Source organism: Antedon mediterranea, chromosome 2, assembly GCF_964355755.1.
Source record: "Antedon mediterranea chromosome 2, ecAntMedi1.1, whole genome shotgun sequence".
In the NCBI taxonomy this organism is placed as follows: Eukaryota; Metazoa; Echinodermata; class Crinoidea; order Comatulida; family Antedonidae; genus Antedon; species Antedon mediterranea.
The window spans coordinates 12,179,170-12,198,868 of NC_092671.1; the positions used below are offsets into that span (position 1 = coordinate 12,179,170).

The 19,699-nt window shown below is 33.0% G+C and overlaps 2 protein-coding genes and 1 long non-coding RNA gene across 3 annotated transcripts; 2 read left to right on the forward strand and 1 right to left on the reverse strand.

The window, feature by feature from the left end:
* The first annotated feature begins 269 nt into the window (after positions 1 to 269).
* LOC140040432 (UMP-CMP kinase 2, mitochondrial-like) lies at positions 270 to 3,730 on the forward strand. Its single transcript, XM_072086360.1, has 5 exons — positions 270 to 925; positions 1,074 to 1,203; positions 1,785 to 1,986; positions 2,203 to 2,406; positions 2,566 to 3,730. Exons 1-5 carry the CDS (start codon positions 293 to 295, stop codon positions 2,864 to 2,866), a joined length of 1,470 nt encoding a protein of 489 aa, XP_071942461.1. The 5' UTR covers positions 270 to 292; the 3' UTR covers positions 2,867 to 3,730.
* Positions 3,390 to 16,220, reverse strand: LOC140040431 (calpain-9-like). Its single transcript, XM_072086358.1, has 19 exons — positions 16,144 to 16,220; positions 15,257 to 15,429; positions 14,444 to 14,513; positions 13,831 to 14,083; positions 12,580 to 12,829; positions 12,293 to 12,393; positions 11,879 to 11,956; positions 11,561 to 11,718; positions 10,926 to 11,083; positions 10,041 to 10,258; positions 9,367 to 9,409; positions 9,093 to 9,176; positions 8,652 to 8,706; positions 7,920 to 7,978; positions 7,318 to 7,380; positions 6,780 to 6,858; positions 4,071 to 4,181; positions 3,749 to 3,804; positions 3,390 to 3,498 (listed from the first exon to the last, which is right to left on the reverse strand). The coding sequence occupies exons 2-19, from the start codon at positions 15,407 to 15,409 to the stop codon at positions 3,475 to 3,477; spliced, it is 2,013 nt and encodes a 670-aa protein (XP_071942459.1). The 5' UTR covers positions 15,410 to 15,429; positions 16,144 to 16,220; the 3' UTR covers positions 3,390 to 3,474.
* LOC140040433 (uncharacterized) lies at positions 4,337 to 5,530 on the forward strand. The gene is made up of 2 exons (XR_011842714.1): positions 4,337 to 4,743; positions 5,130 to 5,530. It is a non-coding gene; the product is annotated as an uncharacterized lncRNA (long non-coding RNA).
* Positions 16,221 to 19,699: the final 3,479 nt, after the last annotated feature.

The window sequence follows — 19,699 nt, forward strand, 5'->3', positions numbered from 1 at the left end:
AAAAGAAAGGATGTTAATATAGATAACCATGATATTACCAATTACCAATAAATCATATTCATCATCATGTATTTTTGAAACTGTGAAGTACTGTATTAATTATGTGGTTAAATGTCTATAATAACATGGAGCCACTGTTTACAAAATCGACTAGGCTAGTAATTGTTGTCATATAAAAATTTAACCAATTGGAGAGCAGCCTTTCTAGTACGCTTCATTTAACAATATCATTGTTGTATATTAATCGTCTATCGAAAAGCACCGGTGTATTAAAAGGTGTACATACGTTAAGATGGCTAATAATATGAATGAATATGGTCAAGATGAAGTGGACTGGCTTAACTGTATATCTGCCATCGAGACAAGTCGCGGAACAGTTTTCTTCTGCGATCGCGACCTCTTGCCTTTGCGGCAGGATCTTCAAGTTGTCGGTCAATTTGGTAAGACTAAGAGTGGACAGTTGATGCGTGGCGTTGTAATGTATTCAATAACAGCATACAATCCTATGAATAAAAGAATTGAAGTTGTCGAAAATGTTAGACGTAACGAATTTTTAATGGAGGAGTTACACGCCAAACTTCCAGGTTGTGAGATTCTAAACAATTATTCATTTTTTCCAAACTGTCCGAAACATTTTGAGAGAGGATTCACGATCGTTTTACCCTTGGATTATCCAGTTAGTAACCATGATGGAATTGTCTGTGAGTTGGCGGTCAAGTACCATCAAGCCGCCTACTTTCGCAGTGTGATACACAATAATGGGGATGTTGAACAGAAATTGATATTAATGATTGATAATAAACCAAAAGAAGTGGATGAAGAACTGATGGTCATTGAGAGAATTAACTACCACCCTGCGTTTATGCACCATACAAACCATTCCGTGTTTCATGATTATAGGATTGCTCTCGACGTCTTGTCCCGTGTAAGTGGATTATAAAATATAATACAGTTTATAAACGTACTCTTGATCTGCTATTATATTACTGTTAAGGTTGATATAGGCTAATTGTATTTTTTGAATATATTATATATAAATACATAACAATTAGTTTGTTTATTATATATTTCAGTGGCGATCTTGTGCCGCAGTGGATGAGTTGCTCTCCATCATGTCATCTCGTGCCAAGCACGAATTAGCGATTGTTCGCAACAACAAAGATCTCCACCCTATTATTGCAATAGAAGGCCCCAAATTAAGAGGTACTTTACGCGATTCTTTTATAGTTTAGCATTATGGTTCATACGATATTTATAATCATGTAACATTAACATTATATAGGCAAATATGGTGAAAAAAAGTTTGTACTTTTTTCATTTTTTTGTTCTCTTCTTGTACGTTTTACCTGTTGTATTTACAGTACAGTTTACATAAAATGTCCTTTTCTTGTGTAAGATCCATGCTATTTAAATAAATGTAAAATTGAATGTGCATCATGTAACAACTTTTCGATTTGCGAAAACCTAGGATACGAGCATACTGATTCGTTTGTCGTTACATAGACCTAGAATCCATTGGTCTAGGTTCTAGACTGTGTATTAGTAAAAGATCAATACTCTGGCCCATATGATGTTTCATACGTAGCCTATAGTACGTACATTGAAACGCCGACTGGTTGGCGAAAATAAAAAAGACATTTAATACAGACTTGAGGAAAGAATCTACCAAAACTGTGTCAAGAAATTAAGCTCATTGTCAGAACAATCATCATGCGAGTTTAACAAATGTAAAAACAATTATTATAACAATGTCAATTTTATTTCTTCAAACATGCATTACATAGGAATAGGTGCAGTGTGCAGGCGGTTGAGTTCTTCATTAGGGACAGTGTATTTGAATTCGATTCCTGTTTGTGTACAACACCTTAAGAAATCGTTCGACGCCCAACCTCAGTTGATTCGTGGTGCATTCCATGCTGTCAGTAATTACATATTGGGGCTGGAGCTTTCTACAAAAGCAAAGAATTCACCTGTTTTTGTAGATAGGTATGTCACCAATATATTAACTTGAAATTATGTGAATTATAATAAAACATTAGCATGAGAACACAACAGCTTTGTGTTCATATACTAAATAAAGGTTGATTCGTTTATCATTTGCATCGATTTTGGCATTTGTAGTGGCCTATTTTGTTTATGTAAAAATTATAATATATTATTTTTTATATATTAATATATTATTATTATATAAAATTGGTTTAGGTACTGGAACAGCACTGTTGCACATTGTATTGTTAATGAAGTTGGAGATGGAATTGGAAACTTACCACCTAAGAACCACATGGTGTATGACTGGCCAACTCATCTACCGGAACCTACTTCGGTTGTTCTTGTGAGCTGCAAGAAGAAACTAAGACAAATGAAGAATAGTGGTCCCAAGAGAGGAAAAACTACGTATGAAAATATGTAAGTTAAATAAAGTTTAAAACGGTATTTCATATTCAGTGACTTGAGATACGATACAAAATCAGTGATCCAATACAAAATAAACTGTCTTACCTTTTCTTTATTCAGTGGAGAATTGATTTATATATCGGGTTTTTTCTTTGTTTTACTTTGATCTAGGGTTTTTGAAACTTTTCGGCGAATGAGAAACGAGTCTTGGATTGAAATCGACTTTGCTAAACAACAATGTACGAATACTACCGACGTAGTCTCACACATTATCGATAAACTCCAAGAAAAAAACTTGTTCTCTATTAAATTGCCAACATCACTCTGCCCTAGCACTGTGCTTCATCCAGAAATACCCCATGATACCATTGCTTTTGAGACATCCTTACCAGCAAAACATCTACAAGTAACATACGATGGAATGCAACATTTTGCATTTCTAAGCTGCTCGTGCCCAAGTATCCCGTCATAAAAGTTCAATTTCAAAACTTTGAACCCGGATAATTCAACGATTTGTTCCCACTAATCAGTTTTTGTACGACGTTGGCGTTTTATAGATTTACATCTTCATGACTACAGAACATATACAATTTAGTTTGTTTATTTGTTATAATAAATGAAAATAGATGCATAAAACGCACAAAGGATGGGTTTATTTATCAAATCTAGGCATATATTTTCCGACACAAGACAAGACAAGATACTGTATGTGTTATTATTACTTTTTAATTTACCGATTGGCGTCCAATACCGAATAATTTTCGAAGTCTAATCAATTACTCCAATCAAAGTACCATTTTATTATTGTTATCTATCAGAGAAATCTTTATCTATTGTAAATATTTTGAGCTTATTTCAAAGTAAAATCATACTTGTATTACTATTAATTACTATTATTATTAATTATTATCTAAACTATGTATACTCATGATTAAGGCTTACTACTTGAACGCAGGGGCGTAAGTGCAACGCAATTTGACCAATCATGATGTATCACCCTTGTCAACTATTGAATACAAACGTTATCAAAAATAAGGTTTCTTGTAACATTGCTACCTTAATCCATTCCATTCCAGTTTGTCAAAGCATGGTCTCGTTGATAAACTGAAAAATGAAAGACGAAATGAATACATTTTCTTTAAAAGTCACAATACAAGATAAACTGTATTTTAGACCGTATTATAAAATGTTTTACTTGAAAATGTAAATGAGCCTCTATGCATATAAAAAAAGTCGTGAGCCACGAAACAAGTCATAGACAGAAAGAAATTAAAATTATTATATTATGATTAGTTATTATTAATAATGATTATTTTTGTGTTTACTTTTTCGCACTGTTTCCATTCACACTTACCTCGTCCAATTTAAATGTTGATTCTTTGCCATTTGCTGAATGCTTCTGGAATGTTTCTAAAATGTCAACGCAACAATAATCTTTATTATCATTACTCTTTTGTCATTTCTAAACATTTTCTCATATACGTTTCTTATATCATCAAATAGATCAAACCATATACTAGGTTAACAATAATGTAACGTCCGAAACATTAATCCTTTGGCAGATGTCTTCTGGTTCTCGTCCATTATCCCTACAATTTTGTCTAGGCTTATGTACGTCATACTACTCTCATACAAAAGGGACATTTACATAACAATAAAAGCAAATTATTTCTTACCATTCAAATGCCTGAGCTTTATTACGCATTGAATAAAGTCATCAATACCTATGGTTTTTGGACCGAATCTAACAACCATCGCACTGACTAAACGGGTGCTCAGACGAAATCCTTTAAAAAAAAATGTTTACATCAAAAATCCTCCATTATATTTAATGTCTAACATCTGGTGAAAGGAACGAGGGAATAGTATCTACAGTGGGAAAGCCACTTCGCGTTTTGACCGTTAAATCGTGTAAAATCGACTTACTTCCGCATTGACGATTTTGAAGCGCCAAATATCGTTGAAAACTGAAACCACGATTTTTCGTCGCCTAGCAAATAAGTGCTGTTTTATTTTAAGCTCTCATGAATATTTAAGAACCGCCCAACATTACCTATTATGGTAAAATCATTTCCTAATAAGTATAATTGAATAACCAATCGGTTTCCTTCAAAGAAACCGAAGCTAATACAATACATTCGGCGACTGAAGTCGGGACTCGTGAAATTTATAAATGTGGTACGATTTGACTACTGTTTTGTTGTCCATTTTCTGAATAGTCGGAGGTGCATCCCAACAAATTAAAAAGATTATAATCAATTGTTTTATCAAGAATAATATTAGTTTAATCGAGTATGATATATTTCTATCCTGTTCAAAATTTGTTGGTGTATTCTCAGGCCTCGAAAGGTAGGTACATTTTCTAGCTGTGAGCGTGGTTTCGGCAACGCGAGACACGTGTGTTAGTATAGGCGATAGCGAGACGTGTGTTGTACACTGTGTTGATGCTGATCCGATAGTCGTTAAGTTGTACTGATTACGAGTATCATTGGTCCTGGCCGGCCTGGCCTGGTGATCTGATCCCCCCAAAAAAATACTTTTTTTCAATCAGTATTAATATTATTATTTAATTTTTCATTTATTATTTGATTTATTAGGCTCAATAGATGCCTAGCTAGGTTACTAGTAGGCCTAGATTATATAAATAATAATAGCAAATACTGTAATAATTAATTAATAAAATACAGCTTCCATTTGACATTAACATTTTTTTTTTAAATAATATTTATTTTCAGGAATCGTTGATGATGCAGAGTTCTTTGTCTTTGTGACTTCAAACTGAGAGTGAAGTGGATAAAAAGATGACACCGGTACCTACCGACATTGTCATACCCAAACTATAATTTAATTATTTAAAACAAAATGTTGAATTACAAATATATGTATGTTGCAGAGGATTTAGATGAATTACAATACAAATATTTATGTTGAATGCAAACCTACTACACTATACTCTGTAAATTATGTTATTGTCATGTGGTAGACCTTAAAAATTGAATATTTATTGTATGTTAGGCCTATTTTATATTTTATTAATACTGTATTTTAATATTACTATTAATTTATATTATACAGTACTAGTTTGTACATGTTTTTACCCAAAAAAAATGAATAAATAATTTGTTATTCAATCTAATTGCTTGTTTGTTCATCAATAACAAAACAATTGTAAGCAAGTATATAACAGTTCTTGTTAGCCGCTTATTTCAGGTCATATTATTAATATTAGCTAGGCCCGACGCGCTCGATCACAACGTCACTAAGTGACTTTCCGCCCCTGGAACAATCGCTCGCTAATAGGGCTAGGCCTCGGACTCGTATAAAAGCTATTATAATAGTTATGATAAATATTCCTCAACTAAAATGTATACTGTGATAAATAAACAAGTAATAATATACGTTGTATTGGAATGTATTTATTTATATGAATTCTTATACGCGGACAATTATAAACATCGCGTATATCGTTCGCTATAAATAAATTCATAAACACGATGACGATGTGTTTACAAAATGGCGGTTTCGCTAGTTTTCGATGGAACAAATAGTGGTACCTTTAGTTTGAATAGTCGGAGCTGCATCCCAACCACCGAATTTTGTATCTTAATATCGTATTCTGTAGATTATTAATTTTTCTAACAGGGATTTTAAATTCAGGACTGTTCAATTTTTCTAAATATTTTATTTTAACGATTTTCTAGGGTACAATTTCGGAAAAAAGACATTGGTTGATTTTGCCGTTAAATTACAGATTATCGTTTTGTTCAAATACATTTAATTTTACATGACAATATATTAAAACCATTTATGAATTTATTTCACTAACAATATTTTTCCGATAATCAGCTAAATTTACAAATATTGTGTTTTTCCAACACCCTAAAATTTAGCAATTTTGAACTAAATTAGAAAAGTAGGGCGCCCTCTCCGAGTCGAAATTTGACACGATTTGTCGACTGGCTGTCCCACTGTCTACAGTACAGTCAACATCTTAGGGGAAACCCCTTTCAGAGGACACCTTGTCATGAGGTAATTTCCCGATCGTCAAAACGGTACTGGGTTTGGTCAACTACCGTTTTGGCTCCCAATCTGTCATCTATTCATAGAAGCACTAATGAAGAAAGTATATCCGTGGTCACTATAGAATGGTCCCGGGACATGACTATACTTCGGCTTTAGTTGATAGAAGTTTTAAACCCCTTCATAGAGGTTGTACTATATTACAACATTTTTGTGAATTTTCAGCGATGGTACGGTTAGGCTGAACAATTTAGTTTGAACAATAGTTATAGATGTTATCCACAATGTATTGGTAAGCTACAATTCAAAAATCCATTAAAAAAAAAGTTTAATATTAAGTCAGTACGGTAATAGAAACTTCTTACCAACTTCTTCAAGAGCTGGTTGTAATTCTACTACATTGACATTTTCACTGTCATCTTTATCATACTTTTTGAAGATATCCTAAAGAGTGAGAATAAAAAAAATATCATATGCCTAGAACCGACTCGCAGATGACTATACGGTATCAACAAACTAGCGTGGAGACGTTGTCCGAGAGAAAGACTGACCTAAATATTGAACTAGGACGGCTAAATGAAGCAGTGGGTAGGATTTGAATTTGGTCTAAACAATTGTTTAGTCAGATGCACACATCAACGCAAGCCTCACGACTCGAGAGCATCATCATCCATTGATTAGTCAACCCACTTGCGTTGAACTTTATGTCCCTGCCTGCGTGGAACTTTATGTCCCTGCCTGCGTGGCACTTTACGTTCCTCCCTGCGTGGCACTGTACGTCCCTCCTTGCGTTGCACTTTACGTCCTTCCTCTAGTTGCGTCCTACTATTTGCTATACTTTGTAAATGGTACTATATAAAAATTATTATTTTTTTTTTTTTTTTTATTTATTTAATTAATTACCAACAATTCCTTTAATTCCATCCACACAGAGAAGAATTCGTCGAAGTCCAGCATACCCACGTTCTGAGAAATTTTTGTCAAAGATCATGAGTTATTCATAATGTTTCATATTTAACTTCTTGTTAATTAATGTGAGGAGGAAAAATGATGTTTTTGTATCAATGTAACCCACACAACCCATCCGGTCCGGTATCATATTTATTCCTTTTAGTGAAATATAAAAAAGGGGCCACTAGGGAAATTCCGACAACTATCGCAAAAGGTCGTGTCTCCCAACTTAAAAAAATACAAATGGCAAAATGAATTATTTAGATTACAAGATTAGATTACAAGAAGAAGGTCTACATTATGTAAAACAATGTTTGATCTTGCTTTGCGTTCTAGTGGAAAAATGAAAGTTCTCGTGACGTAAAAACACACATTCTTCCTCCTCCAAGAAAAAAAATAAATATCGTTTAACTGTCCATTTCTGGATTGGTCATCCAGACATAGAACTCTTGTTTTTAAGATTAGGAGTCCAGCAGCTTAAACAAGAATTGCACAGATCCATGCAACTATACTCCAAAGCAATAATACATCTTAATGTAAATGGTAAAGGATACACTTCTGAGCGCCACTATGCTTCTGCAAGTTCCCAGGCTAAACTTGGATGAATCTAGAACTGAAAAATAAATATTCCATAACCTACGGTACTCATTTAAAATTCAATTAGAATTTCACGATTCCATCTACTTAATAATATTTAAAAGTCTCCAATATCAGATATAGTGTCACTAAAACAATTTCTTCAATTACACTAACAAATCTAAATATGATGCTGCTACAAAACATACAGTACGACATCATTATTATCATGTTGACAGTCAGGGTAAAACATACGTGCGCTATTAAAATCCCACCTATTAACAAATCTTATTTCAAGAAGCTTTCTTTCAATTAATACTGTATAATATGAGTTTAAGCAAAGGTAGTTCACCCAATTTTTTGTGGAACTTTTTTTCACGTACTGATCGGAATTGATAGGAATTTATGCCATCGCTATTACTGTTGACTAAAAATCTGTGTTCAAAAATCAACCTGTATAGTGCGCGTCTTATAAAACATATCACCCTGTCCAACATTGGAGTAGTAGCTTCCTGGTCTAGCCTTCGAAAATAGTGGAAACAATGATCAATTGAATAAACGTTTACTTTAGAGCAGTACCGATAGGTGTGTTGTAAAACGTAATACTTTGTATTCGTTGAAAGTTCCATTCTCTGTTACGTCTCATTAAATAGTGAAGTAACTCATGAATATTATGATTAAACATGTTTATACTAATTTAAAGTACCAACCCGTTTTGAAAGCAGAAGTCAAACATTCTTGAAGTTCAAAAGGATCAATTAATTCCTTAAAAATATGAAAACATTTTGTTTAAACAGATCAATCAAATTACCTCAATTAAAAAGGAAATAGCTGATATACATGTATACGTCGTTAAAATGTGATCCATCATTATGGGTAATCAAAAATAAATACTATTATCTTAATTATAACACGTATTATATCCAGTTATATTATCATCAATTACATAACTCACAACATTTCTAGTTACTTCAGTTAAACTATTATTATTACAATTACTTTAGTATATAATTATTATTATAACTCGCATCTTTTCCAGCTCTCTCGATTATACTATCATAACTCGCATACATTCCAGTTATTTCAGTTAATACAATTATGATTACAGCTCACATTTCCAATTATATCATTACAGTATAATGATAACTCACATCTTTTCCAGCAATATCGTTGTAAACTGTTTCAAATTTACTCTTCATAGCCTGTTCTTGTTCTAACTCTTCATCCGTCTTTTGCTGAAAGTGTATATAAAAGAGTAATTTGAAAAACGTTCAATTCAAAACTTAAATTCAGTGTAGTAGTACGTCCTGACAATTTCTTTTTATCTATGCCTGAAATAAAGTTAGAGTTAGATAGAAAAAACAAGTTACCTGAACGGTATCGAAACATTATAATATAGGCCTATGATGTTTTTGTATACTGTACCTGTTTCGTAGTCACGATGACACCGGTTTGTTGATCCATCTCGCTGAAAGAACAAATACTTGCCTAATAATGCAAAGTTTGCGGTACATCAAGTATGTATAGTTCTGAAAAGTTTTTAATCGTTTTTTCAGTACTATTGACGTTGATTTGATTTGATTTATTCAATATCGGCTCATTACAATAGAATACATAAAAATACAAAATGAAACAAAAAGCCAGGATTGTCAAAAGCGAACCCAATCACTGACGTTGCTTACCGCTAACGTTTATTATATTGATTTTCGCCATGCAAACCTTCCAACAATATAATAGTTAATTGAATTTGGTACATTCTTATGATAATACAGCATTAATAGAGAATAAGACCAGTATGAAAATGTGTCTTCTGTTATCACAAGATTAGATTACGTACACAATTACAATAAAAAAAACAATAAGATTCGTCATCGAAATAGTAAATATTTACATTATTACTTGCTTTGTTTGTTTGTATTGTCAAGTTATTGTCTCCTGATTTTAACTAGCTATATACCAACATGTCTATTGATTTTCAGGATATATTTGGTGACTCATTTTGCCAAATAGTTCGCTTAGTATACATGAGAGCTTAATATCTATGTTTAGTGTTTAACCAAAGACGATAAATACCATTCTTCCGGAACTCAAAAACTCACCTAGCATTAAATTTCTTCAAAGAGAAGATTCTCAAAAGATATTCTCCTACTTCGTTTGGCTTGAAAGTTGAAGGTATAATGCAATATTCTCCTTTTGGCAGTTTGAATCGATCACAGATCTCTCTTGAATTTATGAACTGATATGAACGAGCAGTTGTTTGGTGATACAGAAAGAAGTCTTTTGGCAACTTTTCAAACTGTTTGAACTCGTCGTCTATCTGAAAATTCAATAAGCAAAATTGCCATAACATTACTCTACCCTTTATGTTACTGTTTGTCCCGTGTATTTTTAAAGTTTGAAAAATATTAATCATATTGAAGATTTAAAAGGAGCTAATCATTATCGATCTATAATTTCCTCCCTGTTTCATAATTTTTATTGTGCCACACGATTTTGTTGAAAGTAAGCATTTTCATATCAGTAGGAGAATAGTTCAAATTACACAGTCTTTTGTACACAACTTTTGAAAATAAAAAGGCATTTTTAAATAATTAAGAAAAATAAACAGTTTGGTATAAATATCTTTTTTTACATTCAATTTAGAAAGACTTAATTCTTGATTTGTATAAAAAAATATTATTTATGAAACATACAATTGTTGCCGATTCTCCTTCTTAATCAGATCATAGGCAAATACGATATGATACAGCATGTATCCCTTATCGTAGACCCTCAACCTAACGCTTAACGCTATACAGACATACGTGATAAACATACAATTATGTATTTAAAGATCTTCCATATAATATGATACAGGGCAGGCAATCTGATTCCCGCATACTATCATATGAATAATTGGTAATACAGCAGCTCATTCATATCACATGTAGTGCCTTTACCAAATATCTGAGATATTGTCATGTGTTAAGAATCGTAATTTTCACCTCGTAGATGGAAAATCCAATGGTCAGGTTCTTGTCTCCCTTGCTCTTAAGTCTGCGAAAATTTTTCTGCATCAAACAAACAACTAATGTACATTCTTCTTCATCGTCATCATCTTCCTCCAATTTCACTCGAAATTGAGGGTTTGTGTGAAAAGTGTCTAAATGTCGAAAATTGTATCATTATTAATCACCTGTTCGTAATTCAAAGTTACGTGTATCGTCCCAGGGGAGAACAACCATGAGTTGATCTGGGCCTCTGTGGTTAAAGATTTATTGTCCCGCAAATAATTTATAAAATCAAACTCTGAATAGGCAATTTTGCAGTATTAATGAAGTTATTCACTTCCATAAGAAAAAAAAACAAAAACAAAATATGATTTTACTGCTAAATTTAACCAAAAATTCATTGTCTGACAGACAATTTTACTATTTTTTCCTTTAAATTATAGTTTTGTCAGGTAATAAATTATTTTTTTTTGACACAATTTTTGGTCAAAGTAAATAACTATTGTGTGACATTAAAATAGCACATCACACAAACAAAATTTAAAAAAAAAAATTTTCAGAGGAAAAATATTATTATTATTAATTATATACGTGCTATGCTTATTGGTCTTGTTTCTAAGGTTTACAACCTGGGAAATTCCTGCATCCTCCAGCGGTAGAACCCTTCACCCAGCTGTGTTGGATAAGACTCATTTCATAAGACCTCGTGCTTGGTTCTGTGATTTCCGGTGAAAGGCTACACATTTCGAGTTTGGAGAATTTTTTGGTGAAATCGTCAAACGACATCCTAAATACACAAAATTATCATTACGTTATTTAGTATTTAATCTCAAACAGCAAGACAACAAAATATTCTTAACCTTTAATAATCGTGAAAATTAAGCTATTCATTACATGACTTATGAAACGCTAAAATCCCTGTTCAAAGATCCAACCCCAGCATTTACCAGAATTCCCCATCATCTGAAAAATCCAGACCAAGTTGTTTCTTTTCCTCCGTAGTTACCAACGACCACTCGGCGGATCTGCAGTCAGAGAGATAAGTTTAAAGTAAAATCGGTTATAAAAGCAAGTAATGTATTTTTTTGGGTTTTTATATTTTATAAAGATAAATATTTTCTGGTTCTTTTATTCACAAATTCACAAATAAAAACACATAGATTAATCAAATTGGCCATAGTAATAAGATTAGAATACAAAAAGTACAAAGAAGGCCTATTTAAAAATATAGTTTGTTATAATTAATGTGTTATGCTGTTCGACAGTCGACTAGTAGCCCAAGTACTGGAATAATTTATTTGAATAAATTCCGAATTAAGTACATTCGTACACTCTGATTAGTGCGTGGTAATATTACTTACTTATCGCTCCAGGCACCTGTCCATTCACTTTCATTTCCATAGGGATTGCGGATCCTGACAAGACTGACGTCTAACTGACCAGAGCCTGTTTTAGCATTGATCTGAAAAAAGATAATCAAGTTTAAAAAGTTCTGTTCTGTTTTAATATTCTAATGGGAATTTCCTTATGTGGGCATACTCTGTGCACTTCCGTTTGTCAATCGTAGAGGTCAATGTGACTATCGGGATCGCACTAAAATCCCAAGCAGTACACAGTTTAGGAGATATAAAATTATGAATACCCTTACCTTACTTACACCTGTAATTGCATAGGCGTGTCCCTTGATGAGCCCATTATCCAATTTAGACTCTATTTCATTAGGTTTAGCATCAATGCTACATCCCATCAGAGAGCATCTAGCAAATCCTTCCTGCATTATCTTAAACAAATCCTTGGGAGCCTTCGAAAGTTTAAAAGTTTCTACAATACCTCCAGTAAAGTCAGTCATTGCTTCCGAGGTTTGACCTCCTTTTAATGATTCATATGAGCCACATAGTCTATATTAGAGGTTTACAGTAAATTAATTACAAATGTGTTGTTAAGTATATTTCATATTGTGTGAGGAATCAAATCTAAATAAATTTGAAAATATATTTTGTTTAACGTGATTGTGTGAGTATGCATGAATGTAAATTTCCTTTTAAAAATATATATTATGTACAATATATCCATCTCATCGTGGAGGGGGAATAGGTAGAAGGAGAAGTATAAGGGAATAGAGGAGTACTGTAGAGCTTTGTTGCATACCGTATTGAGTGTTGCCACTGAATCGAAGAGAATTCATGTCTACTACCCCTTTCACACCAAAAGCAAAACTCCGGAGACACTCCGGAGACACCCCGGAGTTGACGTCCCGCTGTTTGGTGTGAAAGGTAAAATCAAGCAACTCCGGAGTTTAAAACTGCGGGGTTGAACAGCTGAACATTCTCCGGAGAGCGAACTGCGGGGACACCCCGGTGTTTTGGTGTGAAAGGTACCAACATCAAACTCCGGAGTGTTTCGGGTCAAAAGGTCATCCTCACACGATCACTCATTGCTTTAGTTTTATTTCAAAATACTTTAAATATTTGTACAACATATATAGCAGGTTCAAAAATAATAAGTAGTATCAATAAAACATTATATTACTTCTGAGACTTTTGAAAGTAATTATTAAATTAAACATATTATTAATTAAAATGATTCTAATGATCGTCGCTATGTAAACAAACAAAATAGAGGGCGACATTTACAATTTTATTTTATAAACCCCGGAGTTGCTAGGTTGGTGTGAAAGGGGTATCTCCGGAGTTTCTCGACGTTTTGAATGGTCATAAACCCCGGGGTGTCTCCGGAGACACTCCGGAGTTTTGGTGTGAAAGGGGTATTAGTTTAGAAACTTGCTTTTCGTATATTCCTTGTAATCATTCTAATCACTTCCATTACAATTACTTCCATTACAAATCATTTATTTGATTTTAACTTTTTTGTAAAAAATTATCAATTCATATATACATACTTTGCATAAGCCTTCTCCATAAGAGCGCTCCAAAATTCATTGTTATTTTCTGAATGGAGAAATACTAGTTTTCCATTGTAAGTTGGTAGACGGTCATCTACAACTACATCGATCCACTCGCCAAATTGCCAGAAACGAAAGTGGAAAATCCCGGCATAGTCTACTTTAAAATTTTGATCAACTAGACAGACCTTCTGAAAAAGAGATTGATTGGTACACAGGGACGAAACAGCCGACAACAACCAGCAATCACCTGAAACAAATACAATAAATAATTATAAAACAAACCGAAGGGGCTTTTATTTGTAAATAAATACAATTTTAAAGAATGGAGAAATGATCATTTAAAATAAGGGTAGCTGAAACTTGCCCTTGGCTGTATTAGGGAGTATTGCGATTACAGATTTTATTCTCGCTCTTCCCATGGTGGCAATTATTTCTTTATTGTTTTTAGTGTTAGAAATGAATTCGGACTTAGGATTAGTCATCACCAGAAATAACAACAAAACAGAAAAAAACCAAATTACTTATTAGCTTTATGTAGGTTTTTCGTATTATTTATTTATTTCAAGTTTGCTTTAGTCTACAATATTCTAATACAATTTTACTTAACCAAGCATTCCCTGGACAATGTCAAATCGACTTGCTCCTTCGGCAATAAATTCAGGATTTGGAACAATTTCCTGAAAGTAATGTTTAAAATGTTAGTTATAATGTACAATCGACAGTAGAACCCTATTAAGGGTATTATACTGTTATACTCAGTTTGTTTCACGGAAAAGTTTCCACTTAACACGGTCCTCTGAAAATGGGTTAGGCCTACTGGTTTCAATTTAAGCCAATAATTATGTTCTGTGGGGTGATTGTGATGGTGCAATTCAGCCTGTTGGTGAAACTCATATTGTATACAGCATTCAATAATTAGACTTAAACTTGGAAAATTATTGGGTTTTTTATTCAAATTTTTGCCAATAAATAAAAAACAAACAGGCCATGAGGTCAGTTGAATAATTCGACCGACCCTAGTCCTCTCTCTATTAATTGTTTCATTATTTTTTTGGTATACTATTACAAACACTCTGCCATGGTCGACAAGGGCAACTCATTTGTTGGATTTTTAAAGCTGCATATATTAGATATAATAGGATTATAATGCTTTGGATAAAACCTAGCGGATTTCCGTGTAATTATAAAAAAACAGCAATCCTGAAAATGAATATGCATTTAAGAAGCCTGTGTACTCAAATCTCTAACAAAAGCTCAAGCCTATCTTTTTTCAACTTCCTTTCCTACAATAAACTGGGACTTTTTTTAAAGTACAGTAGATCTATAACTGGTCATGGTTGGTGATTTCAGATTAAAAGTTATGTAATAGTTATCTTATAAACCTAAATGTTTAGGCACAATAACAAATATGTATACTTACACTCGGTCGCTTCCATTGAAATGGTTTTGGTTGGCTTTTACTATAAAATAAACTTTCTTCGACTGCTGGGAATTCTTTGTCTTCAAATAAGGTCCCGGTTTTCAGACATTCCCTTTTTAGTTCTTTGTAATCTTGGTCTTTGATCATGATCATCTTCCTTCTTTATGAAACTTCTAAAATACAAAAGAACACGTTGATTTTCCATTCCTAATTTTATTTATTTATGCCTGATATATTATGCAGATTGTGGGAGAAATGGGTGCACGCCAGATTTGCAGGAATCAAGAAAGTCGTAAGTAAAATGGCGAATCATTTATTTGCAAGAAATGTATTAAGAAAGGCAAAATAAATTAAATTGAAGGCCAGCAAATGGAGGATATTGCGAGAGTGGATAGTTTTTGTTTTCTTGGTGGTTGTGAAGTTACAGTTGCAAGAAGAAACAGATTTGGATGGACAAAGTTCAATGTGCTGGCCGTGGTAGGTTGTGTGGCAGAAGATTCACATTGGAAATGAAAGGAATATCTACAAAGCCTGTGTAAGGTAAACGATTGTATATGGCATCAAAACATGGAACATGAAGGCAAGCCAAGAAGGAATTTTGAGAAGAACAGGGCAAAAATAAAAAATGTGTGGAAGAAGGAGAAATTTGACTCAAATAAAAGGTGATAATGAAAATATTGAATGCTGTGACTAAAACCAATACAAAAAGTGGGTATGGATCACTATAATTTCTCCAACGTGCAAAATACACTCTGATCTCCATGCTATAGAAATAAGTGAATTTTAGCATTTTTTCAACATCTTGACATAATATTAAGCATTAAGCAGATGAATAATAATAAATATTAGAATTTATTAAATAACTATTATGAATAGTAAATACTTACTAGCGTCTCTAAAGTAGTATTCTAAGATTACACAACTTGCCTTTATACCAAAATCAAACCCAGGTGATCAAACAGCGTAGTCACAGAGTGTGTTTATACCGTCAATGTATAACTGCTTGACTTGAAAAAATGTGTTCTTTTAAATGGGATCTGTTATTTCAACCATGTCACTGTAAGATTAAATGTAATCTAAATCAAGGTTTGTATTGTTGTCTCTTTTTCAGTTCGATTACCATGAGTGGTACACAATGACTTTGTTTGCATTGTTGGACCACGATTATATATCAACTTGGTTTATTATTCCATAATCCCTTCCTTCATTTCGACAGTAATACAAAACCTTACTTGCACGTACGTACTGTATTGGTGGAGACGGAAATTGTAATCTCGAACCATTTGAAGTATAGAAATAATCCCAAACCATTCAAAGTATAGAAATGTAATAGAACGGCGGTGGTTTCTGTCTGGAAATGTCGCCTCGGTCCGACAGGATTTGTGAAAGTAGCGTGAGAAGATACCGGTATACTGTATTCGTCAGGATTATCGAATGTTACTTATTGTCCCGAGAACGTTTCTGCCATAATTATAAAGACCAGGTCTGATTCAAAATTAAAACTGATCATAATGTAGGCTAGTTCATACTAACGAATCTATTATGTTTTAGTACGGTCTCATAAACTTACCTTAACACTTGCCTTCACTGAGGTTTTAACATCATGTATTGCCTGATGCTGTGTTAGGTCTACGGAAGTACTACTGTCAATAGAGCTTGGTTCCCACTAGGACGCAACGCAAGGACGTAGACGCAAGGCACGCGACTGTTCGAATAATCCATCGCTTGAGATTGGTCAAACCTCTTTGCGTTGCGTTACGTCCTTGCGTTGCGTTCTAGTGGGAACCAAGCTTTACGAAGGTGTTGGACGTCTGGAGAATGGAATGTATAATTTGCATTTGCAATTAAAGGATTCTCGGTGCATACAATGTCGGTCGGGTGTCATTTAAAATCACGTGGCCTATGTTAAGAAGGCCACACTTAACACTGTTTTCAACCTAAATGTTTCTATGGTCAGAATCTCTCTGATGGCTAAATTTGTACAGCAGGTTTTTGATTTAAATGTTATATTTAATGATACAGTATATTTAGATTTTTTTATAATTTCTAATGAGCTCAATGCATTTTCTTTTGGCTTTGACTTTGACGGAGCATCATGAAACGTCCTAAGTAGGCATAATAGTGAGATTTAGCGAAAACAGACGGTATACAGAATATTAATCTGCGCATCCGTGTAAGCCCACTTATACCACTCCGTTGCGTTCATTATCGCAACTGTATTTGGTCGATTTAACCTAGGCAATTGGGCCTATTGCCTTCATTTAACGTTCAGTCTGCGATAGAAGGAGCAACGTTTATGACGTCATTAAACTTTTCAAAATTAAAAAAATGGCCGATAAGTTCGAAAACTAAACTCAAAATATAAAAAATGTGCCTAACCGCGCGTGCATTCGCTTTGAACTGATCGGCCATTTTTTTTATATTGTTGATAAGTTTAATGACGTCATAAACGTTGCTCCTTCTATCGCGGACCGAACGTTAAATGAAAGCATACGTATTTTATTATGTTATTATTATTATTATTATTATTATATGTTGCAGACGTTGAAGATGTTATTACTACACGGAGGTACTTTTTTTTACATGGGGAACTGGACTATATTTGGCAACAAAGCAAATGTGGACAGAGCACAATAAATACCCCTTTTGTGCATTTTGATATAGCCTACAGTGCAAGTTAGAAATCTGATCGAGTTTCTTCATTTTTCGTTTGAACGATACGAAAATCGCTAGGCAAGTGAAACTAATATAGACAAACGATTCCATGTCTTGTATGGGTGTTCCCAATAAATTAATCAAAATCATACAAACGATTTAAATCTAATTTAAGTGCTTTTTGGTCTAAAAATGTTAGTTCCGATTGAGTACCATGTTGAATGTTATTGTTTATTCCCAGGCACAACAAACAATTGGCAACGCCCATCGGATTTCCACCGCCGAAATTGCAATACAGTACTCCGTTGTATTTAACGTCGGGAGTGCTTAAAAGGCCTAGACTAGTGCAGTTTGTCTAACATCATGTGACCCACAATCGTCAAATCAAATGAAAAGAATCTACTTAGATGTACACGCCTGCTTGTATATTCTTGCCATTTGATTGGTTAACGCATCAAACTCATAACCATAATTTGTATACGAATTATACTACGGTAATTTATATGAAGAGAATCTTGTAATTTGATTGGATATTGGGTTACACTATACTTGGTAAACGATTGATACTCATTATCTATTTTGCTAACCTATAAACCGAATTTATTTAAAATGTTAATAAAGAAAAAACAAATACTGGTCTAAAAAGTAATATTGACTAAATTGTAATCGCTTATTTGCATACATTATACATTAATACTATTAATTTATTACGGTATATTTTTTAATAAAACTTCAGTTTTGCATGATAATCCCAAATAACGATATATAATGATTTATAAACGGCACAGCTCGAATAAAATAGTGTAATTTGATTGGACGATATCGGGTCACATTACATTACGTCATTGAATTGATATTCGTTTTGTTTTGAAATATAACCCATTGTAATATAAAATCATGAAAATAATGTATGATCATCAATTTGTGTAAAGCAACGCTAGCTACAGTTAAACTGAGTTTCGACTTAAGTAAGTGGAATTTTAATTTAAACTAATAGTTAATTTTTGAATTTTTGAATATTGCCGTACATTAACATTGAGAAATTGTAAATTGTTTTAGATAATTGGAGAAAACATTTTCTATTATTATTATTATTGGGTTTTTTTTGCTGATGTTGTTGTTGATTATTATTATTTTGTTTATTCTATTCAAGAACAATGCTTCGATTGACAATAATCATAATGTGCATATTATGCTATCGGCCTATAAACTCTAGACCGCCAGGTTGGTAGTTCCTTTTATTTTTTTATAAAGAACTTTCCGTTATCAAACCTTTATCTGTTAGTGTTAATTAACATCTCTGTGTGAGATACATTATCATAATGGTGTATAAATATTATAATTATCATAGCCAATTATAATACAATATATCTCAATCAATTTGAATTGAGAAAAATAACTTTCTGTATATTTCGATGTTTTATGTTTCTTTTATATTCATATAGGCTAAAACGTTATACTGTGTAAAACAATGTTCAGTATCCTCAACTGAATCAATTGTATTTGCAGGAATTTGGAGGAGGGGCTTAAAAATATGGAATAAAGTGCTGAAAATTAAATATTTATATATTTATTTTAATATTTAATGGCGTGAAAATCCCACCTTACGTACCCACTCTCTTTTTAATATATTTTCAATGTTGGCTAATATTTTTTGTTTAAGAGAGACTTCACTTAATTTTACTTTGTTTTTTGTTTCATATTCCCAAATTTCAAAAATTAAAAAAATACTTTATCTATGAATTATACAAAATCTACATTATCAAACTAGTGTGCTGTGCAAAAACA

Coding starts and splice junctions, on each gene's coding strand:
- LOC140040432 (XM_072086360.1), top strand. CDS start 293: ATGGCTAATAATATGAATGAATATGGTCAAGATGAAGTGGACTGGCTT. Junction 926..1,073: donor CTCTCGACGTCTTGTCCCGT/GTAAGTGGATTA, acceptor TATATATTTCAG/TGGCGATCTTGTGCCGCAGT. Junction 2,407..2,565: donor AAAACTACGTATGAAAATAT/GTAAGTTAAATA, acceptor ACTTTGATCTAG/GGTTTTTGAAACTTTTCGGC.
- LOC140040431 (XM_072086358.1), bottom strand. CDS start 15,409: ATGATCATGATCAAAGACCAAGATTACAAAGAACTAAAAAGGGAATGT. Junction 9,177..9,366: donor TCATCGTGACTACGAAACAG/GTACAGTATACA, acceptor ATACACTTTCAG/CAAAAGACGGATGAAGAGTT. Junction 6,859..7,317: donor TGGAATTAAAGGAATTGTTG/GTAATTAATTAA, acceptor CTCACTCTTTAG/GATATCTTCAAAAAGTATGA.